We start from the raw sequence: 26202 nt of genomic DNA, 5'->3' as shown, positions 1-26202 counted from the left end.
TGCCACCAGGACGCTGTCTCACCTCATGCCACCCGGACCCTGTCTCACCTCATGCCACCAGGACGCTGTCTCACCTCATGCCACTAGGATGCAGTTTCTCTCCTCACCCTCATGCCACCAGGACGCTGCCTCACCTCATGCCACCAGGACGCTGTCTCACCTCATGCCACCCGGACCCTGTCTCACCTCATGCCACTAGGATGCAGTTTCTCTCCTCACCCTCATGCCACCAGGACGCTGTCTCACCTCATGCCACCAGGACACTGTCTCACCTCATGCCACCAGGATGCAGTTTCTCTCTTCACCCTCATGCCACCAGGACGCTGTCTCACCTCATGCCACCAGGACGCTGTATCACCTCATGGCACCAGGATGCAGTTTCTCTCCTCACCCTCATGCCACCAGGACGCGGTCTCACCTCATGCCACCAGGACGCTGTCTCACCTCATGCCACCAGGACGCAGTTTCTCTTCTCACCCTCATGCCACCAGGACGCTGTCTTACCTCATGCCACCAGGACGCTGCCTCACCTCATGCCACCAGGACGCTGTCTCACCTCATGCCACTAGGATGCAGTTTCTCTCCTCACCCTCATGCCACCAGGACGCTGTCTCACCTCATGCCACCAGGACACTGTCTCACCTCATGCCACCAGGATGCAGTTTCTCTCCTCACCCTCATGCCACCAGGACGCTGTCTCACCTCATGCCACCAGGACGCTGTCTCACCTCATGCCACCAGGACGCTGTCTCACCTCATGCCACCAGGATGCAGTTTCTCTCCTCACCCTCATGCCACCAGGACGCGGTCTCACCTCATGCCACCAGGATGCTGTCTCATCTCATGCCACCAGGATGCTGTCTCACCTCATGCCACCAGGACGCTGTCTCGCCTCATGCCACCAGGACGCTGTCTCGCCTCATGCCACCAGGACGCTGTCTCGCCTTATGCCACCAGGACGCTGTCTCGCCTCATGCCACCAGGACGCTGTCTCGCCTCATGCCACCAGGACGCTGTCTCGCCTCATGCCACCAGGATGCTGTCTCGCCTCATGCCACCAGGACGCTGTCTCGCCTCATGCCACCAGGACGCTGTCTCACCTCATGCCACCCGGACCCTGTCTCACCTCATGCCACCAGGACGCTGTCTCACCTCATGCCACTAGGATGCAGTTTCTCTCCTCACCCTCATGCCACCAGGACGCTGCCTCACCTCATGCCACCAGGACGCTGTCTCACCTCATGCCACCCGGACCCTGTCTCACCTCATGCCACTAGGATGCAGTTTCTCTCCTCACCCTCATGCCACCAGGACGCTGTCTCACCTCATGCCACCAGGACACTGTCTCACCTCATGCCACCAGGATGCAGTTTCTCTCCTCACCCTCATGCCACCAGGACGCTGTCTCACCTCATGCCACCAGGACGCTGTATCACCTCATGGCACCAGGATGCAGTTTCTCTCCTCACCCTCATGCCACCAGGACGCGGTCTCACCTCATGCCACCAGGACGCTGTCTCACCTCATGCCACCAGGACGCAGTTTCTCTTCTCACCCTCATGCCACCAGGACGCTGTCTTACCTCATGCCACCAGGACGCTGCCTCACCTCATGCCACCAGGACGCTGTCTCACCTCATGCCACTAGGATGCAGTTTCTCTCCTCACCCTCATGCCACCAGGACGCTGCCTCACCTCATGCCACCAGGACGCTGTCTCACCTCATGCCACCCGGACCCTGTCTCACCTCATGCCACCAGGACGCAGTTTCTCTTCTCACCCTCATGCCACCAGGACGCTGTCTTACCTCATGCCACCAGGACGCTGCCTCACCTCATGCCACCAGGACGCTGTCTCACCTCATGCCACTAGGATGCAGTTTCTCTCCTCACCCTCATGCCACCAGGACGCTGTCTCACCTCATGCCACCAGGACACTGTCTCACCTCATGCCACCAGGATGCAGTTTCTCTCCTCACCCTCATGCCACCAGGACGCTGTCTCACCTCATGCCACCAGGACGCTGTCTCACCTCATGCCACCAGGACGCTGTCTCACCTCATGCCACCAGGATGCAGTTTCTCTCCTCACCCTCATGCCACCAGGACGCTGTCTCACCTCATGCTACCAGGATGCAGTTTCTCTCCTCACCCTCATGCCACCAGGACACTGTCTCACCTCATGCCACCAGGATGCTGTCTCACCTCATGCCACCAGGATGCTGTCTCACCTCATGCCACCAGGACGCTGTCTCACCTCATGCCACCAGGATGCTGTCTCACCTCATGCCACCAGGATGCAGTTTCTCTCCTCACCCTCATGCCACCAGGACACTGTCTCACCTCATGCCACCAGGATGCTGTCTCACCTCATGCCACCAGGATGCTGTCTCACCTCATGCCACCAGGACGCTGTCTCACCTCATGCCACCAGGACGCTGTCTCACCTCATGCCACCAGGATGCTGTCTCACCTCATGCCACCAGGACGCTGTCTCACCTCATGCCACCAGGACGCTGTCTCACCTCATGCCACCAGGATGCAGTTTCTCTCCTCACCCTCATGCCACCAGGACGCTGTCTCACCTCATGCCACCAGGATGCTGTCTCACCTCATGCCACCAGGACGCTGTCTCACCCTCATGCCACCAGGACGCTGTCTCTCACCCTTCACTCCTGTGCCACCAGGACGCTGTCTCTCACCCTTCACTCCTGTGCCAGCAGGACGCAGCTTCGGCCTTTACTCTCGTGTCACAGTGACGCCACCACCTTCTTCCTTATCACCATAAATAAGTGAAATAAAACCAGCAGAAGTGGTGTTGCCAACGAGAAGGCTCAAATTGGGAGATAAGCGAAACAGAAGACATGAAATAGCGAGTACAAGGGTGAAACCTACTGTTCCTCTGCTGCCGGGGTCACAAGAGGATAAACCACTGGCAGCACAAAGTGTTATATCGCTCATCCCAGTACAGGTGGTGCTGGCATCGTATCGAGGGTGTGGATGCCCTCCGGAGTGTAACCGCTAAAGAACAATTCACTGTTATTGGATCTACGTATAATTAGCTCTGTAATATTTCACATATCTGAATTTCCTAATGATAATCCGAGGGCGGGGGTGGGGAAGGATCATAAGAGAAACAGCAATTATTTTGACCCGAAAACTTTACAAGTCCGATCCAGACGGTGATTCCACATTAATATTCTGGTTTGGATTTTTTAATGTTTTCCTACTTTTGCACAGTAAAAACACAAACCGAATCTCTGGTGCCGCCGTATTCTGGGAGCCGTCACTGCCGTCTTATATTTTACGGTTGATGGAGCGATGACGTTCAGTAATTTATTTTGCTTATATTTTTTATCGCACGGTAACGCCATTCTGCCGGTCAGTGGCGGTATGTGCAGACGAGGAGGTCGGCAGGAGGTTTTGAACTTGTATTTTTCTTTTTTTTCAAATTAATTTGAATGGGTGAAAAAAAGCTGCAAAAATACTGAAAGATTAGAGAAAAAAAAAACACAAAAAAAACCCCCCGCTCTAATGGTTCAAATCTGCAAGGAAAAAATAAGCAGCGTGTGCCGGAGCACATCATTCATTCGTGACCACTGGACCAGAACCCTGCGGACCCCCCACTGCAGCAGCACCCTGGCGCCAATTCTCATTAGCAGGTCCGGACATTGCGGAGTGCAGCACACGTGACGTCGAGGGGTGCTGCTGGGAGTAGGGGGTCCCCGCAGGGCTCTGGTCCAGTAGCCACGGACTAATGATGTGGTCCGGCACATGATTTTGCCCTGTCCTCACCGCAGTCTTATCCAGTGTAGACAATGCTCTGTGAGCTAAAGACGTCTCTCTGCTAGTTTGCTACAATGTATCAGTCTGACGTTCAGTCACAGAGGATTGTGGGTACAATTGTATCTACTTGGTAGTCACCGAAGTAGCCCAAGTATTCACTCCACTGCGGCCGTCAGCGCTGCCGAAATAAAGTCCTGATGACGTTGGAGGCAAACGGACAATTATATCAACACGATAAAGAACGACAGGAACTGAGAAGAATCAGCACAAAGCAAATAAAGCCGAGAGATCTGCCGAGTCGCACGCGGAGAGAAGAACTTCGTTCCCAGATTAGGATTATATTCTACGTATCCGCTGATACATTCTCCATCCTCAGAATCCCAAGCACAGAATATAAACCTGGCTGCAGACATGGAGAAGGGGCACGGCGAGGACCTACAAAAACTAATCTGCAGCCCACGCTGGCAGTGATGAGGTTAACCGCTGGCCTCGTCCACCTGATCCCATTCTCCATAGCCTCCCCTTTCGCCGGCAGTGACGAGGTTAACCCCTGGCCTCGTCCACCTGATCCCATTCGCCATAGCCTCCCCTTTCGCCGGCAGTGACGAGGTTAACCGCTGGCCTCGTCCACCTGATCTCATTCGCCATAGCCTCCCCTTTCGACGGCAGTGACGAGGTTAACCCCTGGCCTCGTCCCCCTGATCCCATTCGCCATAGCCTCCCCTTTCGGGGTAGACGACTTACTTACTCCCCGCCATGATGCTGTGACTGCCTGGCTTTGCTCCTCCCTATGTTGCTGGAGGCATCGGGGCGAGACTCAACCTTTGGTCTCCACTTCCCTGCACGGTCCGACCAGCTGAGCAACTACTGGGCACAAGCCGTGGTGACATGTGACATGGGACTGCCACAGACACTTGCTGCCGTGGGGCGGCACGTTTAGCTGTATACATATTTATTGCTGTACAAACTGTATATACAAATCCCACATTTACTGTTTGCAGATATCTTGGCGCCCGCGGAGCGCAGCATTGTTCTTTCACCCGAGAGGACAAACTTGCCAAACTACATTCACAATAGAAGTGAATTAAAGGAGATTTCCAAGGTCACAAGGTCGTGTTCACACGGAGCTTATTAGATTGCATGTTTTTTTCTCTACATGAACAACACCGGCTATGGTCCAAAAAAAATAAAATTTGACGCGTTTTGGTGCTGAGCCATTTTTTGCTGTCAGTAAAAGCGTTGAAAGACTAACAAAACTTTCACAGCGGATTGTTCATATTCGACAGGTGCTTTAATTGCCCTGAGACCCCCAATGATGACTTAATAGACCCCCGAACACTGCACAGCTCTGGGTACAGGAGCGCACTGCCTACGTTTCTATTGAATCTGTGCGCGCTGCTCTCTCCTGAGCCGTGCACAGTTAGGGGGGGGGGGGGTCTGTGAAGCAATCATTGGGGGTCTCAGGATGCGGACCCCACCGACCTGCAGGCAATTACAGTGCCGCAACATGTGAATTCACCCCTAAAGGATTTGAGCCAAGTTTATATCAATTTAACTTATTGATCACAGAGATCCCAAAGATCCATCTGTATGAATCGAACCTGCGCCTTATAGAACACGCTCCCCGCAGCGCCATTCATTCTCTATGGGACGGCCGCAGATACCTCAGTGCAGTTCCACATATAATACGTTTTTGCCACAATTTTAGAAATATTCAGGAACAAAAAAAACACAGAACGAGGGGCAATAATTTTGGGAAGGAGGGGCCAAGTTCATGCCAAAAACTGATGTATTTATATTACAAAATGTCAACTATTGTCTGCGATGGGGAAGGAGACTCCATGTTAAGTGACTTCCACCTGTCTGGGATAAAACACATCTGTCCTACAGCGGAGACGGTGTCAGGGCGGACGCCGTGTGCGCTGGGTTTTAATGATGCAGTGATCATTTAGGCCACGTTCATACGCTCAGTATTCGGTCAGTATTTTACATCAGTATTTGTAAGCCAAAACCAGGTGAGGAAAAATATAATAGAAACAAGTCACCAATTCTGCATTTATCACCCACTAGTGGCTTTGAAAACTGAACGTGTGAACGTGGCCTTATACGGGTTTGTGCAGGACAAGCGTATTGCTTAGGCTCTGTTCACACGGCCAGTAGTTATTTCCATTTTGTGATGACAAAAACAAGCTGATACAGTACCGGATCCATTCTTTTGAATGGGGATGGAAATGTCCTAAAATTTCTACTGTTTGGCTGATATCTATTTTTCAGCACCATTTTTAGTCCAACAAAAAAAGCAACTGGATCTGTTTTACCATGAAAGTCTATGGGCTCCTGCAGACGTCCGTCCGTCCGTGGATCTTGATCCAATCACTAAACGCACAGACGGCTCGGGGGGTCTCCTGCCCGGTGCATGATGTGTGGATGGTCTACAACATCCAGACCGAGATACACGGACGTCTGCATGAGCCCTAAGGGGAACGGATCATAATGGATGGTCACCTGTTACGTCGCCCATTAATTCATCTTTTTTATGCCCAAAATATAAGAGGTGCTTGGACTGCTGAGAAAAATGGATCAGTAAAAAGGGAACAAAAATAGATGCAAAATAGACACCAAAGTGCAGCAGTTTTTGCTCCATTGTAACAGATCCAGTTTTGTTTGTCTATAAATACATGATCCATTACACCTGGACATGTGAACAGAGCCTTACCTGGTTTTCTGTGAATTTGCGGATGTCATTGGATTTGCTGACATAAGCAGACGCAGGGACCACCGACGGTTTATTATGGGACTTCTGCAATGGCGAATTCAGAAAAAAAAAAAAAAGTTATGTCTGGACTCCAGAGACTTTCTGATCATAACATGAATGACAGCTGCAATCCACAAGATCTCACAGAGGTGACTGGATCAACTACAGAGGAAGTAATCAGCACACTACAAAGTCTCTGCGTAACCCCGGCCAAAACTGACCACCGCTCCAATCACATCGGTGGGCGTCCCAGCAGTAAGACCCCAGCAGTCAGGACGTTATCTCCTATCCCTTGGTCAGTGGTACTGCACTGTGCTAAAAAGCAATGTATTCAGATCCCGACAGAAAAAAATAATTTAGGGTAAAATGACTCCTCCTCTACAGCTCAGTACAACTCCTGTAATCTGCATAAGGTGTAACACAGTCGTGTGCATGTGCCCTTTAAGTATAAATAATACTATTATGTATGTAATAATAGATTACACCTCAGTTACATACAGAAAATAGAAACATAATATCAATTCTAGTAAAAACATTCTCTACAAGTGGATATCAGGGTTCTTATACGAGACTTACCATTTTTGAAGTGCACATCCGCTTTGTGTCCAGTAGGTGGCAGGCTTTGCTCACTTTTCCATCTCAATGATTAAAGGCTGGGACACTTTAGGGCTGAGCTGTAATGGGGGTCACTTACTTTTTAGTATCACTACTGATGACTGGATACGGTCTCACTAGATGAGCTCCACATACGCTTTTATCCAGAATAGAACCAGAACGGGTCCATGAGATAAACAGGTCCATGGGCATCTAATGATGTTTGCCCACTTGACGTTTATCTATGGCTCTATAGGCTGCTCGCATGTACAGAATCCACGTATGGACTCCCCTATGTGTGCACTACTCCAATTGTGATACTGAGCGGGCAGCATTAATTATCTCCTTATAATCTAATCGCTGTCGTTTCAACAAACTTTACATAAATCAGTAGAACACGTGAATATAAGACACACTGTAATATATCTTATCAGAGAAATCGTTTTTTTTTTTTTCTCCATTTATGAGCCACTTCTATTCTCAATAAAAAGGCAGGGAGAGAAAAAGAGTGAGTTACTGCTTTCTAGCGTTTTCATTCCCTCCCGTGCTGGATTCACAGCTATACTGCTCAGTACTGATGTATAATCCATGATGCTGCTGCTTTCTAGTGTTATGTCTCATCCATGTGCTGGATTCACAGCTATACTGCTCAGTACTGATGTATAATCCATGCTGCTGCTTTCTAGTGTTATGTCTCATCCATGTTCTGGATTCACAGCTATACTGCTCAGTACTGATGTATAATCCATGATGCTGCTGCTTTCTAGTGTTATGTCTCATCCATGTGCTGGATTCACAGCTATACTGCTCAGTACTGATGTATAATCCATGCTGCTGCTTTCTAGTGTTATGTCTCATCCATGTTCTGGATTCACAGCTATACTGCTCAGTACTGATGTATAATCCATGATGCTGCTGCTTTCTAGTGTTATGTCTCATCCATGTTCTGGATTCACAGCTATACTGCTCAGTACTGATGTATAATCCATGTTGCTGCTGCTTTCTAGTGTTATGTCTCATCCATGTGCTGGATTCACAGCTATACTGCTCAGTACTGATGTATAATCCATGCTGCTGCTTTCTAGTGTTATGTCTCATCCATGTTCTGGATTCACAGCTATACTGCTCAGTACTGATGTATAATCCATGATGCTGCTGCTTTCTAGTGTTATGTCTCATCCATGTTCTGGATTCACAGCTATACTGCTCAGTACTGATGTATAATCCATGTTGCTGCTGCTTTTTAGTGTTATGTCTCATCCATGTGCTGGATTCACAGCTATACTGCTCAGTACTGATGTATAATCCATGTTGCTGCTGCTTTTTAGTGTTATGTCTCATCCATGTTCTGGATTCACAGCTATACTGCTCAGTACTGATGTATAATCCATGATGCTGCTGCTTTCTAGTGTTATGTCTCATCCATGTGCTGGATTCACAGCTATGCTGCTCAGTACTGATGTATAATCCATGATGCTGCTGCTTTCTAGTGTTATGTCTCATCCATGTGCTGGATTCACAGCTATACTGCTCAGTACTGATGTATAATCCATGATGCTGCTGCTTTCTAGTGTTATGTCTCATCCATGTGCTGGATTCACAGCTATACTGCTCAGTACTGATGTATAATCCATGCTGCTGCTGCTGCTTTCTAGTGTTATGTCTCATCCATGTTCTGGATTCACAGCAATACTGCTCAGTACTGATGTATAATCCATGTTGCTGCTGCTTTTTAGTGTTATGTATCATCCCTGTGCTGGATTCACAGCTAAACCGCTCAGTGCTACTGTATAATGTCTTCCATGATGCTACTTCCAGTAAGTGTCTAATCTCACCCCAATGCTTGGGAATGCTGTATTAGGTCTTCCATGCTGATATTTTCTTCCATGCTGATACTTTCTTCCATGCTGCTACTTTCAAATAAGTGTTTAACTTACCCATGAGCTGGATTCACAGCTACACTGCCCAGTATTCCTGAATACTGATATCCAAGTTGTTGCTTTCCAGCAAGTGCGTTTTATCCGTCCTCAGTGCTGGATTCATAGCTACACTGCTTGATACTTCCGTATATTGTCCTCCATGCTGCTTTTCCTTTCTTGTAAGTGGATTATGGTACACTGAACCTGGATCCACAACTACACTGCTTAGTACTGCGGTAAAAATATCCTCCATGCTGCTTCTGCTTTCTTGTAAGTGGTTGAAGTCACCCTAGAGCTACACTGCTCAGTACTGCTGTATAATGTCCTCTATGATGCTGCTGCATCTTAACATGTGCTACGTAGAAATAAGAACGCAGAAATCACTCATGTCTGTGTGTACTGTGTATGAGAGACATCATAGCAGCCAGTCCCTACTAACTAGCTCAGAGACAACTGAAAACTAGAGACAGAGACTGCAGAAGGGAAAACTAATGAAGATTGCAGGATACAGATTATATACTGGCCAGAAATAGAGTTATCCCTCATGTGCACGCAGGACGACATATTCTGATGGGCTGCCTGAAATGTCAGGAAAGCTATAACCTGCTTTTATCACCAAGTATTGAGCAGCACAGGGGAGAGCATGTGACAGATGATATAACCGGGTACAGGGTCATTTTATGGGTAGAGGTGTAGGACGCCAGCACCGGACGTCATAATTGTGTCATTTTATGGGTAGGGGTGTAGGACGCAAGCACCGGCCGTCATAATTGTGTCATTTTATGGGTAGGGGTGTAGGACGCAGGCACCGGCCGTCATAATTGTGTCATTTTATGGGTAGGGGTGTAGGACGCCAGCACCGGCCGTCATAATTGTGTCATTTTATGGGAAGGGGTGTAGGACGCCAGCACCGGCCGTCATAATTGTGTAATTTTATGGGTAGGGGTGTAGGACGCGAGCACCGGCCGTCATAATTGTGACATTTTATGGGTAGGGGTGTAGGACGCAGGCACCGGCCGTCATAATTGTGTCATTTTATGGGTAGAGGTGTAGGACGCCAGCACCGGCCGTCATAATTGTGTCATTTTATGGGTAGGGGTGTAGGACGCAAGCACCGGCTGTCATAATTGTGTCATTTTATGGGTAGGGGTGTAGGACGCAGGCACCGGCCGTCATAATTGTGTCATTTTATGGGTAGGGGTGTAGGACGCCAGCACCGGCCGTCATAATTGTGTCATTTTATGGGAAGGGGTGTAGGACGCCAGCACCGGCCGTCATAATTGTGTAATTTTATGGGTAGGGGTGTAGGACGCAAGCACCGGCCGTCATAATTGTGACATTTTATGGGTAGGGGTGTAGGACGCAAGCACCGGCCGTCATAATTGTGTCATTTTATGGGTAGGGGTGTAGGACGCAGGCACCGGCCGTCATAATTGTGTCATTTTATGGGTAGGGGTGTAGGACGCAGGCACCGGCCGTCATAATTGTGTCATTTTATGGGTAGGGGTGTAGGACGCAAGCACCGGCCGTCATAATTGTGTCATTTTATGGGTAGGGGTGTAGGACGCAAGCACCGGCTGTCATAATTGTGTCATTTTATGGGTAGGGGTGTAGGACGCAAGCACCGGCTGTCATAATTGTGTCATTTTATGGGTAGGGGTGTAGGACGCCAGCACCGGCCGTCATAATTGTGTCATTTTATGGGTAGGGGTGTAGGACGCAAGCACCGGCTGTCATAATTGTGTCATTTTATGGGTAGGGGTGTAGGACGCAGGCACCGGCCGTCATAATTGTGTCATTTTATGGGTAGGGGTGTAGGACGCCAGCACCGGCCGTCATAATTGTGTCATTTTATGGGAAGGGGTGTAGGACGCCAGCACCGGCCGTCATAATTGTGTAATTTTATGGGTAGGGGTGTAGGACGCGAGCACCGGCCGTCATAATTGTGACATTTTATGGGTAGGGGTGTAGGACGCAAGCACCGGCCGTCATAATTGTGTCATTTTATGGGTAGGGGTGTAGGACGCAGGCACCGGCCGTCATAATTGTGTCATTTTATAGGTAGGGGTGTAGGACGCAGGCACCGGCCGTCATAATTGTGTCATTTTATGGGTAGGGGTGTAGGACGCAAGCACCGGCCGTCATAATTGTGTCATTTTATGGGTAGGGGTGTAGGACGCAAGCACCGGCCGTCATAATTGTGTCATTTTATGGGTAGGGGTGTAGGACGCAAGCACCGGCCGTCATAATTGTGTCATTTTATGGGTAGGGGTGTAGGACGCAGGCACCGGCCGTCATAATTGTGTCATTTTATGGGTAGGGGTGTAGGACGCAGGCACCGGCCGTCATAATTGTGTCATTTTATGGGTAGGGGTGTAGGACGCCAGCACCGGCCGTCATAATTGTGTCATTTTATGGGTAGGGGTGTAGGACGCCAGCTCCGGCCGTCATAATTGTGTCATTTTATGGGTAGGGGTGTAGGACGCAGGCACCGGCCATCATAATTGTGTCATTTTATGGGTAGGGGTGTAGGACGCAAGCACCGGCCGTCATAATTGTGTCATTTTATGGGTAGAGGTGTAGGACGCAAGCACCGGCCGTCATAATTGTGTCATTTTATGGGTAGGGGTGTAGGACGCCAGCTCCGGCCGTCATAATTGTGTCATTTTATGGGTAGGGGTGTAGGACGCAGGCACCGGCCATCATAATTGTGTCATTTTATGGGTAGGGGTGTAGGACGCAAGCACCGGCCGTCATAATTGTGTCATTTTATGGGTAGAGGTGTAGGACGCAAGCACCGGCCGTCATAATTGTGTCATTTTATGGGTAGGGGTGTAGGACGCAGGCACCGGCCGTCATAATTGTGTCATTTTATGGGTAGGGGTGTAGGACGCAGGCACCGGCCGTCATAATTGTGTCATTTTATGGGTAGGGGTGTAGGACGCAGGCACCGGCCGTCATAATTGTGTCATTTTATGGGTAGGGGTGTAGGACGCAGGCACCGGCCGTCATAATTGTGTCATTTTATGGGTAGAGGTGTAGGACGCAGGCACCGGCCGTCATAATTGTGTCATTTTATGGGTAGGGGTGTAGGACGCAGGCACCGGCCGTCATAATTGTGTCATTTTATGGGTAGGGGGGTAGGACGCAAGCACCGGCCGTCATAATTGTGTCATTTTATGGGTAGGGGTGTAGGACGCAAGCACCGGCCGTCATAATTGTGTCATTTTATGGGTAGGGGTGTAGGACGCAGGCACCGGCCGTCATAATTGTGTCATTTTATGGGTAGGGGTGTAGGACGCAGGCACCGGCCGTCATAATTGTGTCATTTTATGGGTAGGGGTGTAGGACGCAGGCACCGGCCGTCATAATTGTGTCATTTTATGGGTAGGGGTGTAGGACGCAGGCACCGGCCGTCATAATTGTGTCATTTTATGGGTAGGGGTGTAGGACGCAGGCACAGGCCGTCATAATTGTGTCATTTTATGGGTAGGGGTGTAGGACGCAGGCACCGGCCGTCATAATTGTGTCATTTTATGGGTAGGGGTGTAGGACGCCGGCACCGGCCGTCATAATTGTGTCATTTTATGGGTAGGGGTGTAGGACGCAGGCACCGGCCGTCATAATTGTGTCATTTTATGGGTAGGGGTGTAGGACGCAGGCACCGGCCGTCATAATTGTGTCATTTTATGGGTAGGGGTGTAGGACGCAGGCACAGGCCGTCATAATTGTGTCATTTTATGGGTAGGGGTGTAGGACGCAGGCACCGGCCGTCATAATTGTGTCATTTTATGGGTAGGGGTGTAGGACGCAGGCACCGGCCATCATAATTGTGTCATTTTATGGGTAGGGGTGTAGGACGCCAGCGCCGGCCGTCATAATTGTGTCATTTTATGGGTAGGGGTGTAATACGCAGGCACCGGCCGTCATAATTGTGTCATTTTATGGGTAGGGGTGTAGGACGCCAGCGCCGGCCGTCATAATTGTGTCATTTTATGGGTAGGGGTGTAGGACGCAGGCACCGGCCGTCATAATTCTGTCATTTTATGGGTAGGGGTGTAGGACGCCAGCGCCGGCCGTCATAATTGTGTCATTTTATGGGTAGGGGTGTAATACGCAGGCACCGGCCGTCATAATTGTGTCATTTTATGGGTAGGGGTGTAGGACGCCAGCGCCGGCCGTCATAATTGTGTCATTTTATGGGTAGGGGTGTAGGACGCAGGCACCGGCCGTCATAATTGTGTCATTTTATGGGTAGGGGTGTAGGACGCAGGCGCCGGCCGTCATAATTGTGTCATTTTATGGGTAGGGGTGTAGGACGCCAGCACCGGCCGTCATAATTGTGTCATTTTATGGGTAGGGGTGTAGGACGCAGGCACTGGCCGTCATAATTGTGTCATTTTATGGGTAGGGGTGTAGGACGCCAGCACCGGCCGTCATAATTGTGTCATTTTATGGGTAGGGGTGTAGGACGCAGGCACAGGCCGTCATAATTGTGTCATTTTATGGGTAGGGGTGTAGGACGCAGGCACAGGCCGTCATAATTGTGTCATTTTATGGGTAGGGGTGTAGGACGCAGGCACCGGCCGTCATAATTGTGTCATTTTATGGGTAGGGGTGTAGGACGCAGGCACCGGCCGTCATAATTGTGTCATTTTATGGGTAGAGGTGTAGGACGCAGGCACCGGCCGTCATAATTGTGTCATTTTATGGGTAGGGGTGTAGGACGCAGGCACCATCCGTCATAATTGTGTCATTTTATGGGTAGGGGTGTAGGACGCAAGCACTGGCCGTCATAATTGTGTCATTTTATGGGTAGGGGTGTAGGACGCAGGCACCGGCCGTCATAATTGTGTCATTTTATGGGTAGGGGTGTAGGACGCAGGCACCGGCCGTCATAATTGTGTCATTTTATGGGTAGGGGTGTAGGACGCAGGCACCGGCCGTCATAATTGTGTCATTTTATGGGTAGGGGTGTAGGACGCAAGCACCGGCCGTCATATTTGTGTCATTTTATGGGTAGGGGTGTAGGACGCAGGCACCGGCCGTCATAATTGTCATTCTATGGGTAGGGGTGTAGGACGCAGGCACCGGCCGTCATAATTGTCATTCTATGGGTAGGGGTGTAGGACGCAGGCATCGGCCGTCATAATTGTGTCATTTTATGGGTAGGGGTGTAGGACGCAGGCACCGGCCGTCATAATTGTCATTCTATGGGTAGGGGTGTAGGACGCCAGCACCGGCTGTCATAATTGTGTCATTTTATGGGTAGGGGTGTAGGACGCAGGCACCGGCTGTCATAATTGTGTCATTTTATGGGTAGGGGTGTAGGACGCAGGCACCGGCCGTCATAATTGTGTCATTTTATGGGTAGGGGTGTAGGACGCAGGCACCGGCCGTCATAATTGTGTCATTTTATGGGTAGGGGTGTAGGACGCAGGCACCGGCCGTCATAATTGTGTCATTATATGGGTAGGGGTGTAGGACGCAGGCACAGGCCGTCATAATTGTGTCATTTTATGGGTAGGGGTGTAGGATGCAGGCACCGGCCGTCATAATTGTGTCATTTTATGGGTAGGGGTGTAGGACGCCAGCACCGGCCGTCATAATTGTGTCATTTTATGGGTAGGGGTGTAGGACGCCAGCGCCGGCCGTCATAATTGTGTCATTTTATGGGTAGGGGTGTAGGACGCCAGCACCGGCCGTCATAATTGTGTCATTTTATGGGTAGGGGTGTAGGACGCCGGCACCGGCCGTCATAATTGTGTCATTTTATGGGTAGGGGTGTAGGACGCCAGCGCCGGCCGTCATAATTGTGTCATTTTATGGGTAGGGGTGTAGGACGCAGGCACCGGCCATCATAATTGTGTCATTTTATGGGTAGGGGTTTAGGACGCCAGCGCCGGCCGTCATAATTGTGTCATTTTATGGGTAGGGGTGTAGGACGCCAGCACCGGCCGTCATAATTGTGTCATTTTATGGGTAGGGGTGTAGGACGCAGGCACCGGCCATCATAATTGTGTCATTTTATGGGTAGGGGTGTAGGACGCAGGCACCGGCCGTCATAATTGTGTCATTTTATGGGTAGGGGTGTAGGACGCAGGCACAGGCCGTCATAATTGTGTCATTTTATGGGTAGGGGTGTAGGACGCAAGCACCGGCCGTCATAATTGTGTCATTTTATGGGTAGGGGTGTAGGACGCAGGCACCGGCCGTCATAATTGTGTCATTTTATGGGTAGGGGTGTAGGACGCAGGCACTGGCCGTCATAATTGTGTCATTTTATGGGTAGGGGTGTAGGACGCAAGCACCGGCCGTCATAATTGTGTCATTTTATGGGTAGGGGTGTAGGACGCCAGCACCGGCCGTCATAATTGTGTCATTTTATGGGTAGGGGTGTAGGACGCAGGCACCGGCCGTCATAATTGTGTCATTTTATGGGTAGGGGTGTAGGACGCAGGCACCGGCCGTCATAATTGTGTCATTTTATGGGTAGGGGTGTAGGACGCAGGCACCGGCCGTCATAATTGTGTCATTTTATGGGTAGGGGTGTAGGACGCAAGCACCGGCCGTCATAATTGTGTCATTTTATGGGTAGGGGTGTAGGACGCAGGTACCGGCCGTCATAATTGTGTCATGTTATGGGTAGGGGTGTAGGACGCAGGCACCGGCCGTCATAATTGTGTCATTTTATGGGTAGGGGTTTAGGACGCCAGCACCGGCCATGATAATTGTGTCATTTTATGGGTAGGGGTGTAGGACGCAGGCACCGGCCGTCATAATTGTGTCATTTTATGGGTAGGGGTGTAGGACGCAGGCACCGGCCGTCATAATTGTGTCATTTTATGGGTAGGGGTGTAGGACGCAGGCACCGGCCGTCATAATTGTGTCATTATATGGGTAGGGGTGTAGGACGCAGGCACAGGCCGTCATAATTGTGTCATTTTATGGGTAGGGGTGTAGGACGCAGGCACCGGCCGTCATAATTGTGTCATTTTATGGGTAGGGGTGTAGGACGCCAGCGCCGGCCGTCATAATTGTGTCATTTTATGGGTAGGGGTGTAGGACGCAGGCACCGGCCGTCATAATTGTGTCATTTTATGGGTAGGGGTGTAGGACGCCAGCGCCGGCCGTCATAATTGTGTCATTTTATGGGTAGGGGTGTAGGACGCCAGCACCGGCCGTCATAATTGTGTCATTTTATGGGTAGGGGTGTAGGACGCAGGCACCGGCCGTCATAATTGTGTCATTTTATGGGTAGGGGTGTAGGACGCAGGCACCGGCCGTCATAATTGTGTCATTTTATGGGTAGGGGTGTAGGACGCCAGGGCCGGCCGTCATAATTGTGTCATTTTATGGGTAGGGGTGTAGGACGCCAGGGCCGGCCGTCATAATTGTGTCATTTTATGGGTAGGGGTGTAGGACGCCAGCGCCGGCCGTCATAATTGTGTCATTTTATGGGTAGGGGTGTAGGACGCCAGCACCGGCCGTCATAATTGTGTCATTTTATGGGTAGGGGTGTAGGACGCAGGCACCGGCCGTCATAATTGTGTCATTTTATGGGTAGGGGTGTAGGACGCAGGCACCGGCCGTCATAATTGTGTCATTTTATGGGTAGGGGTGTAGGACGCAGGCACCGGCTGTCATAATTGTGTCATTTTATGGGTAGGGGTGTAGGACGCCAGGGCCGGCCGTCATAATTGTGTCATTTTATGGGTAGGGGTGTAGGACGCAGGCACCGGCCGTCATAATTGTGTCATTTTATGGGTAGGGGTGTAGGACACCAGCGCCGGCCTTCATAATTGTGTCATTTTATGGGTAGGGATGTAGGACGCCAGCACCGGCCGTCATAATTGTGTCATTTTATGAGTAGGGGTGTAGGACGCAGGCACCGGCCGTCATAATTGTGTCATTTTATGGGTAGGGGTGTAGGACGCAAGCACCGGCCGTCATAATTGTGTCATTTTATGGGTAGGGGTGTAGGACGCAGGCACAGGCCGTCATAATTGTGTCATTTTATGGGTAGGGGTGTTGGACGCAGGCACCGGCCGTCATAATTGTGTCATTTTATGGGTAGGGGTGTAGGACGCAGGCACCGGCCGTCATAATTGTGTCATTTTATGGGTAGGGGTGTAGGACGCAGGCACCGGCCGTCATAATTGTGTCATTTTATGGGTAGAGGTGTAGGACGCAGGCACCGGCCTTCATAATTCTGTCATTTTATGGGTAGGGGTGTAGGACGCAGGCACCGGCCGTCATAATTGTGTCATTTTATGGGTAGGGGTGTAGGACGCAAGCACCGGCCATCATAATTGTGTCATTTTATGGGTAGGGGTGTAGGACGCAGGCACCGGCCGTCATAATTGTGTCATTTTATGGGTAGGGGTGTAGGACGCAGGCACCGGCCGTCATAATTGTGTCATTTTATGGGTAGGGGTGTAGGACGCAGGCACCGGCCGTCATAATTGTGTCATTTTATGGGTAGGGGTGTAGGACGCAAGCACCGGCCGTCATATTTGTGTCATTTTATGGGTAGGGGTGTAGGACGCAAGCACCGGCCGTCATAATTGTGTCATTTTATGGGTAGGGGTGTAGGACGCAAGCACCGGCCGTCATAATTGTCATTCTATGGGTAGGGGTGTAGGACGCAGGCACCGGCCGTCATAATTGTCATTCTATGGGTTGGGGTGTAGGACGCAGGCACCGGCCGTCATAATTGTGTCATTTTATGGGTAGGGGTGTAGGACGCAGGCACCGGCCGTCATAATTGTGTCATTTTATGGGTAGGGGTGTAGGACGCAGGCACCGGCAGTCATAGTTGTGTCATTTTATGGGTAGGGGTGTAGGACGCAGGCACCGGCAGTCATAGTTGTGTCATTTTATGGGTAGGGGTGTAGGACGCAGGCACTGGCCGTCATAGTTGTGTCATTTTATGGGTAGGGGTGTAGGACGCAAGCACCGGCCGTCATAATTGTGTCATTTTATGGGTAGAGGTGTAGGACGCAAGCACCGGCCGTCATTATTGTGTCATTTTATGGGTAGAGGTGTAGGACGCAGGCACCGGCCGTCATAATTGTGTCATTTTATGGGTAGAGGTGTAGGACGCAAGCACCGGCCGTCATAATTGTGTCATTTTATGGGTAGAGATGTAGGACGCAGGCACCGGCCGTCATAGTTATGGCATTTTATGGGTAGGGGTGTAGGACGCAGGCACCGGCCGTCATAGTTGTGTCATTTTATGGTTAGGGGTATAGGATGCAGGCACCGGCCGTCATAATTGTGTCATTTTATGGGTAGAGGTGTAGGACGCAGGCACCGGCCGTCATAGTTGTGGCATTTTATGGGTAGAGGTGTAGGACGCAAGCACCGGCCGTCATAATTGTGTCATTTTATGGGTAGGGGTGTAGGACGCAGGCACCGGCCGTCATAATTGTGTCATTTTATGGGTAGAGGTGTAGGACGCAAGCACCGGCCGTCATAATTGTGTCATTTTATGGGTAGAGGTGTAGGACGCAGGCACCGGCCGTCATAGTTGTGTCATTTTATGGGTAGGGGTGTAGGACGCAGGAACCGGCCGTCATAGTTGTGGCATTTTATGGGTAGGGGTGTAGGACGCAAGCACCGGCCGTCATAGTTGTGTCATTTTATGGGTAGGGGTGTAGGACGCAGGAACCGGCCGTCATAGTTGTGTCATTTTATGGGTAGGGGTGTAGGACGCAAGCACCGGCCGTCATAGTTGTGTCATTTTATGGGTAGGGGTGTAGGACGCAGGAACCGGCCGTCATAGTTGTGGCATTTTATGGGTAGGGGTGTAGGACGCAGGCACCGGCCATCATAATTGTGTCATTTTATGAGTAGAGGTGTAGGACGCAGGCACCGGCCGTCATAATTGTGTCATTTTATGGGTAGGGGTGTAGGACGCAGGCACCGGCCGTCATAATTGTGTCATTTTATGGGTAGGGGTGTAGGACGCAGGCACCGGCTGTCATAATTGTGTCATTTTATGGGTAGAGGTGTAGGACGCAGGCACCGGCCGTCATAATTGTGTCATTTTATGGGTAGGGGTGTAGGAAGCAGGCACCGGCCGTCATAATTGTGTCATTTTATGGGTAGGGGTGTAGGACGCAGGCACCGGCTGTCATAATTGTGTCATTATATGGGTAGAGGTGTAGGACGCAAGCACCGGCCGTCATAATTGTCATTTTATGGGTAGGGGTATAGGACGCAGGCACCGGCCGTCATAATTGTGTCATTTTATGGGTAGGGGTGTAGGACGCAGGCACCGGCCGTCATAATTGTGTCATTTTATGGGTAGGGGTGTAGGACGCAGGCACCGGCCGTCATAATTGTGTAATTTTATGGGTAGGGGTGTAGGACGCAGGCACCGGCCGTCATATTGCAGGATAAGGCACAATCACCCGGAAAAGTAAAAATAACAACATAGTTATTTCTGACATCTTTATTACAGATTTAATCAGTATTTAAAAAAAATTAAACAAAAACTGCAATAACAAAAAAACGAATAAAATAAGTCAATAAATTATGTCGGTATTATGCAACAGTAGACATGTATTCAGACTCTGTTCACACCATGCAGTATGACCTGTGGGTAATGAGAGCATACAGCATCCCAGCTCCGTGCTGGTTCATTATTGGTACAGGGTATGCCAAAAATGTCCAATATATAGAGGTTCACACAATCCGCAGAACGGGGGTCTCCTAACCCCTAATGCACAGGATGAGGCGGCTGCACAGTCCCCTACACAATCTATCTCCTCCTTGATATGGCGGCTGGTAGATGCCCCATTTTCAAAAAAGGAGACCCTAGCTCTCCCGATACGGCGGGACCCTCATAGGTCAGACAAGGCATATCCTATAGATCTAAAAGGGTGGAAAACTCATTTGCCAACAAAGCTAAACACCAGGGAAGGAGAAACTTAAATATATCACAAAATAAAAAATATATAAAAACATAAATAACACAAAAATAAGCCGAGTAACACTGTCCGATCCCCGCCGCTGTATATGATCACCTGCGGCATACGGGACGGGTGGGGTGTCAGTCCGGTGCGGGGCTCTCCTAGTTGTCAGACGAGTCCTCCGTCTCTTCGGTGGAACCGTCGTTCTCCAGGTCGGGCCGTCGGCGGGTCGGCAGCGTCTTCTTAGGAGAAGCCACACGAGTGATATCCCGGGAGGGAGGGAGGAGGTCGGCGGTGGCCGGGTGCGTAATGGAGCAGGCAGATAACTGAGCGACACTGCAGAAGACAGAGTGAGACACTCATTTCCGCAATTAGTAATAGGGTCTTTTTATTTTTATTTTTTTGCAGGAACAGCGCCACTCTTCTCCTTGGACGGCGTCAGGTACTGCAGGTCGATGAATTGTAATACCGGACATCGCCTAGGAACAAGTGTGGCGCCTGGAGATTCTGCTCACATAGACGGGTCTCGGGCACTCACATATTGTCCAGCTCCTTGTCCAGGACTTCATCAACCAGCAAATCAGCTTTGTCGGGTAAAGCCCCTGAGGAGACAATCAAGACGGTAAAGATGGCAGAAACATAATGACGCGTCCTGGGGATGAAGAATATCCGGCACGGAGGAGAGCGGCGGGAGTATGGATGTCACTGAAGATATGGCCATATATTGTGTAACCCTTCCCCAGAGGGGGCAAGAAATCCGCAAAGATTCAGCTGCACCCTAAAAGTAGCAAGGTAGAAATCCAGACCTCCCCACGTGTCCAAAACAGGTGGACAGAGATAGCGCCCCTCTGATACATGGGTTGTGTCTGGTACTGCAGCCCAACATCATTCACCTTAAAGGGGTTGTCCTATCTGATATTTATGGCATATCAACTGGAAGCTCTATCTGGAGAGCAGGGCCCCCTCCTGTCAACAAAGGAAAATGCAGGTGTGCTGTATAATTTGTGGGGCTCTCATAGAAGTGAATGGAGCGAGAGGCACATACATGTCCGCCTCTCCTTTTCTGTACTACAGGTCCCAGCATCTCTTTAGACAGTTATGACGTATCGTCAGCAGGCCAAAAAAGTCCAGTTAGACACCTAGACATCTCACAGCCGTTTATCTCCCTTTGAGAACAAAGGATTGGACATGTTCAGAATCAACATGCCTGATCATTCCCTTTCCCCACCTTAAGAATAACTCATCTGTGAACAGCAGCTTGCTGACTGTTTCCATTTTAAGATGGATTTGATGCTTTTTTCTTCAAACTTTAAAACTTATTGAAAAAGAATTAAAAAACTAAATAAAAACAAAGGAGCTAAAAAGTAACATAGATCTAAAGGATAAGAGCCGTGTCCTGCACGTGACCGGCCGTGTGACGTCTCACTCGGGTCCTTGGTGGGGTTTAGTCTTACCGAACAGGTGCTATAAGGGTAAAAGCAAGAAAGAGGTGAGAGAACGTGAGACGGCTCCATGTGAAGTCCCCCAAATAGTTAGCGAGACGGCTCACGGCTAAAAATACCCAAAAGTAGCGTCGCGGCTAACGTTACATCTCGCAGCTCCGGGGCTTTGTGCCCGAATCCACCAATGAACCATCTGCGTGGAGATTATGGGGGTTCATGAAATGACCTGCGCCAATAGACAAACAAAAAAGAGGCATTTATTAGCGCACGTCTGCTTTGTAGAAGAGTTTGAAACCTTTTTTCGTTACTTCTTCACTATTGACAGATTTAGAAAAAGTGGGTGAGACTTAAAAGGGGGGCTGCCAGCAGACCCCGGGGTCAGCTGTACACAGCTCCGAGTGCTTTGCTGGTGCATGGAAAGGCAATGGGATAAATGTAGGCAGAGACCTACAGTACAGACCAAAAGTTTGGACACACCTTCTCATTTAAAGATTTTTCTGTATTTTCATGACTGTGAAAATTGTACATTCACACTGAAGGCATCAAAACTATGAATTACCACATGTGGAATTATATACTTAACAAAAAAGTGTGAAACAACTGAAAATACACTACTGTTCAAAAGTTTGGGGTCATTTAGAAATTTAATTATTTTGAAAGAAAAGCACATTTTTTTTCAATGCCGCTAACATTAAATGAATCAGAAATCCACTCTATACATTGTTAATGTGGTAAATGACTATTCTAGCTGCAAACGTCTTGTTTTTATTGCAATATCTACAAAGGTGTATAGAGGCCCATTTCCAACAACCACCACTCCAGTGTTTTAATGGTACATTGTGTTGGCTAACTGTGTAAGAAGGCTAATGGATGTTTAGAAAACCCTTGCACAAGTATGTTAGCTCAGCTGAAAAAGGTTTGGCTGATTTGAGAAGCTATATAATTGACCTTGCTTTGAGCTAGTTGAGAATCTGGAGCATTACATTTGTTTGTTCTATGAAACTCTCAAAATGGCCAGAAAAAGAAAACTTTCATGTGAAACTCGACAGTCTATTCGTGTTCTTAGAAATGAAGGCTATTCCATGCGAGAAATTGCCAAGAAACTGAAGATTTCCTACACCGGTGTGTACTACTCCCTTCAGAGGAGAGCACAAACAGGCTCTAACCAGAGTAGAAAGAGAAGTGGGAGGCCCCGCTGCACAACTGAGCAACAAGACAAGGACATTAGAGTCTCTAGTGTGAGAAATCGACGCCTCACAGCTCCTCAACTGGCAGCTTCATTAAATAGTACACGCAAAACGCCTGTGTCAACGTCTACAGTGAAGAGGCGACTCCGGGATGCTGGCCTCCAGGGCAAAGTGGCAAAGAAAAAGCCATATCTGAGACTGGCTAATAAAAGGAAAAGATTAATATGGGCAAAAGAACACAGACATTGGACAGAGGAAGATTGGAAAAAAGTTTTATGGACAGACAAATCAAAGTATGAGGTATTTGGATCACACAGAAGAACATTTGTGAGACGCAGAACAACTGAAAAGATGCTGGAAGAGTGCCTGACGCCATCTGTCAAGCATGGTGGAGGTAATGTGATGGTCTGGGGTTGCTTTTGTGCTGGTAAAGTGGGAGATTTGTACAAGGTAAATGGGATTTTGAATAAGGAAGGCTATCACTCCATTTTGCAACGCCATGCCATACCCTGTGGACAGCGCTTGATTGGAGCCAATTTCATCCTACAACAGGACAATGACCCAAAGCACACCTCCAAATTATACATGAACTATTTAGGGAAGAAGCAGGCAGCTGGTATTCTATCTGTAATGGAGTGGCCAGCGCAGTCACCAGATCTCAACCCCATTGAGCTGTTGTGGGAGCAGATGGACCGTATGGTACTCAAGAAGTGCCCATCAAGCCAATCCAACTTGTGGAGGAGCTTCAGGAAGCATCGGGGGAAAAGTCTCAAGATGACCTCAGCAAATGAACAGCTAGAATCCAAAGGTCTGCAATGCTTCAATTGCTGCAAAGGAGCATTATGTGACCAAAGCAAAGTTTGTAGGAGAAAATTATTCTTTCCAATAAAAATCATTATTTCTAACCTTGTCAATGTCTGGACTATATTTTCTAATCATTTTGCAACTCATTTGATAAATAAAAGTATGAGTTTCCATGGAAAACACAAAATTGTCTGGGTGACCCCAAACTTTTGAACGGTAGTGTATGTCTTATATTCTAGGTTCTTCACAGTAGCCACCTTTCGCTTTGATGACTGCTTTGCACACTCTTAGCATTCTCTTGATGAGCTTCAAGAGGTAGTCACCGGAAATGGTCTTCCAACAATCTTGAAGGAGTTCCCAGAGATGCTTAGCACTTGTTGGCCCTTCTACCTTCACTCTGCGGTCCAGCTCACCCCAAACCATCTCGATTGGGTTCAGGTCTGGTGACTGTGGAGGCCAGGTCATCTGGCGTAGCCCCCCATCACTCTCCCTCTTGGTCAAATAGCCCTTACACAGCCTGGAGGTGTGTTTGGGGTCATTGTCCTGTTGAAAAATAAATGATGGTCCAACTAAACGCAAACCGGATGGAATAGCATGCCGCTGCAAGATGCTGTGGTAGCCATGCTGGTTCAGTATGCCTTCAATTTTGAATAAATCCCCAACAGTGTCACCAGTAAAGCCCCCCCACACCATCACACCTCCTCCTCCATGCTTCACGGTGGGAACCAGGCATGTAGAGTCCATCCGTTCACCTTTTCTGCGTCGCACAAAGACACGGTGGTTGGAACCAAAGATCTCACATCTGGACTCATCAGACCAAAGCACAGATTTCCACTGGTCTAATGTCCATTCCTTGTGTTCTTTAGCCCAAACAAGTCTCTTCTGCTTGTTGCCTGTCCTTAGCAGTGGTTTCCTAGCAGCTATTTTACCATGAAGGCCTGCTGCACAAAGTCTCCTCTTAACAGTTGTTGTAGAGAGGTGTCTGCTGCTAGAACTCTGTGTGGCATTGACCTGGTCTCTAATCTGAGCTGCTGTTAACCTGCGATTTCTGAAGCTGGTGACTCGGATAAACTTATCCTCAGAAGCAGAGGTGACTCTTGGTCTTCCTTTCCTGGGGCGGTCCTCATGTGAGCCAGTTTCTTTGTAGTTCTTGATAGTTTTTGCAACTGCACTTGGGGACACTTTCAAAGTTTTCCCAATTTTTCGCACTGACTGACCTTCATTTCTTAAAGTAATGATGGCCACTCGTTTTTCTTTACGTAGCTGCTTTTTTCTTGCCATAATACAAATTCTAACAGTCTATTCAGTAGGACTATCAGCTGTGTATCCACCAGACTTCTGCACAACACAACTGATGGCCCCAACCCCATTTATAAGGCAAGAAATCCCACTTATTAAACCTGACAGGGCACACCTGTGAAGTGAAAACCATTTCCGGTGACGACCTCTTGAAGCTCATCAAGAGAATGCCAAGAGTGTGCAAAGCAGTCATCAAAGCAAAAGGTGGCTACTTTGAAGAACCTAGAATATAAGACATATTTTCAGTTGTTTCACACTTTTTTGTTAAGTATATAATTCCACATGTGTTAATTCATAGTTTTGATGCCTTCAGTGTGAATGTACAATTTTCATAGTCATGAAAATACAGAAAAATCTTTAAATGAGGTGTGTCCAAACTTTTGGTCTGTACTGTATATTTCTTCTTACCGGGCGACACGGCTTGTACGCACCAATCATCAGAACGGGTGTCGAAAGCTCCTGAATGACGGCAGTGATGAGGGGTCTGGATGGAGCAGGGGTGGAGCGTGTACCCTGCCTCTCTAGTCCATGTCTAAGGGGCTCAACTGTCTTCATAAGTCCCATAGACTTTGACATAGTGCCAAAGAGCAGGAGTCTGTGCACGGAGGAGAAATTTGGGGTGGTCAGGAACGGTGAGACCCCCAGGGTAAAACCACTTTTGTTGTGCATTATACGGTGTGGAGGTGACCCATGGCAGCGCTCCCGTAGAAATCAATGGAGAGAGCCACAGAGTCCTGTTCTACAAGTCCCACCAGTGGGACCCCCATCTTTACGGCATATTCTGACTACCCCAGTAAAGGAAAAGCCTCTTATTGTTAGATGGGTAAAATTGAAAAGTGCTTGTAAAAACGAGCAACTTTGCCACATACCTCTCGATGCATGTTCACACTGAGTTTTTTTAGGCGTTTTTGAAGCAGAGAGAGTGGAAACTCTCCAAATCCTCCTCAAAAATGCAAAACTCCTCCAAAATTTGACGTTTGCGCTCAGTTTCTGCTTCAAAAACTCATGCAAAAAGACTCAGTGTGCACATACCCTTATGGTGTATTCACATGGGGCGTTTTTGTGGTTTTTTTTCTGTGCTGCATTTTACAGTGCCAGAAAAGTAAATGAGATTCCTAAAATGTCATTCACACATTGCTTTTTTTATCTTGCGCTTTTTGAGCTGCGGGGCATTTTTGTAAATCGGCAGCATGTCCATTCCTTTCAGTGTTTTTCACCCATTTGAAAAAAAAAGTGAGTAAAAACTCACAAACAACAAGAGTATTTTATGCAGAGTTTTCCTGGCAGGCACTCTTTTTTTTTTTTTTTTTTTTTGGTGCAGGAAAATCCACAGCTAAAAATGCTGAGTATGAACATACATTTATTAAAAATCCTCTGTGAGGGATTTGTGTATTGCTGGTTGCTTAATTTACTGGCCACCTCTGCAGTCTATCAGGGGTGGTCAGCTTCCTAAGAAAAGAGTGCAGCGCTTACAAGCTCTTTGCTTTAAGCTCCAATGCT

General features: G+C 48.9%; 2 protein-coding genes across 15 annotated transcripts in view; both read right to left on the bottom strand.

Moving 5' to 3' along the window:
• LOC141174168 (para-nitrobenzyl esterase-like) overlaps positions 1-6850 on the bottom strand; it is a 47511-nt gene extending 40661 nt beyond the window's left edge. For 2 of the 13 annotated variants that reach the window (XM_073658903.1, XM_073658908.1), the window contains exon 1: positions 2609-2880. In XM_073658903.1, the coding sequence (XP_073515004.1) occupies positions 2609-2640 (32 nt within the window). In that variant the 5' untranslated portion in view covers positions 2641-2880. The other 11 variants (XM_073658915.1, XM_073658907.1, XM_073658902.1 and 8 more) reach the window with 11 other exon arrangements.
• A 12656-nt stretch (positions 6851-19506) lies between these two features.
• The window catches only part of CSTPP1 (centriolar satellite-associated tubulin polyglutamylase complex regulator 1), a 154493-nt gene continuing 147797 nt past the window's right edge, over positions 19507-26202 (bottom strand). For both annotated transcript variants that reach the window (XM_073659556.1, XM_073659555.1), the window contains 2 exons: positions 20509-20572; positions 19507-20306 (listed from right to left, as the gene is read on the bottom strand). In XM_073659556.1, coding sequence (XP_073515657.1) covers positions 20132-20306; positions 20509-20572 — 239 coding nt within the window. In that variant the 3' untranslated portion in view covers positions 19507-20131. The remainder of the gene's footprint in view (positions 20307-20508; positions 20573-26202) is intronic.

Source organism: Phyllobates terribilis, unplaced genomic scaffold (genome assembly GCF_046119375.1).
Source record: "Phyllobates terribilis strain yellow unplaced genomic scaffold, ASM4611937v1 Scaffold_13__5_contigs__length_258822181, whole genome shotgun sequence".
Taxonomy (NCBI): domain Eukaryota; kingdom Metazoa; phylum Chordata; class Amphibia; order Anura; family Dendrobatidae; genus Phyllobates; species Phyllobates terribilis.
The sequence above is the reverse complement of the archived record's forward strand: the minus strand, read 5'-3'. Positions and strand labels throughout refer to the sequence as shown.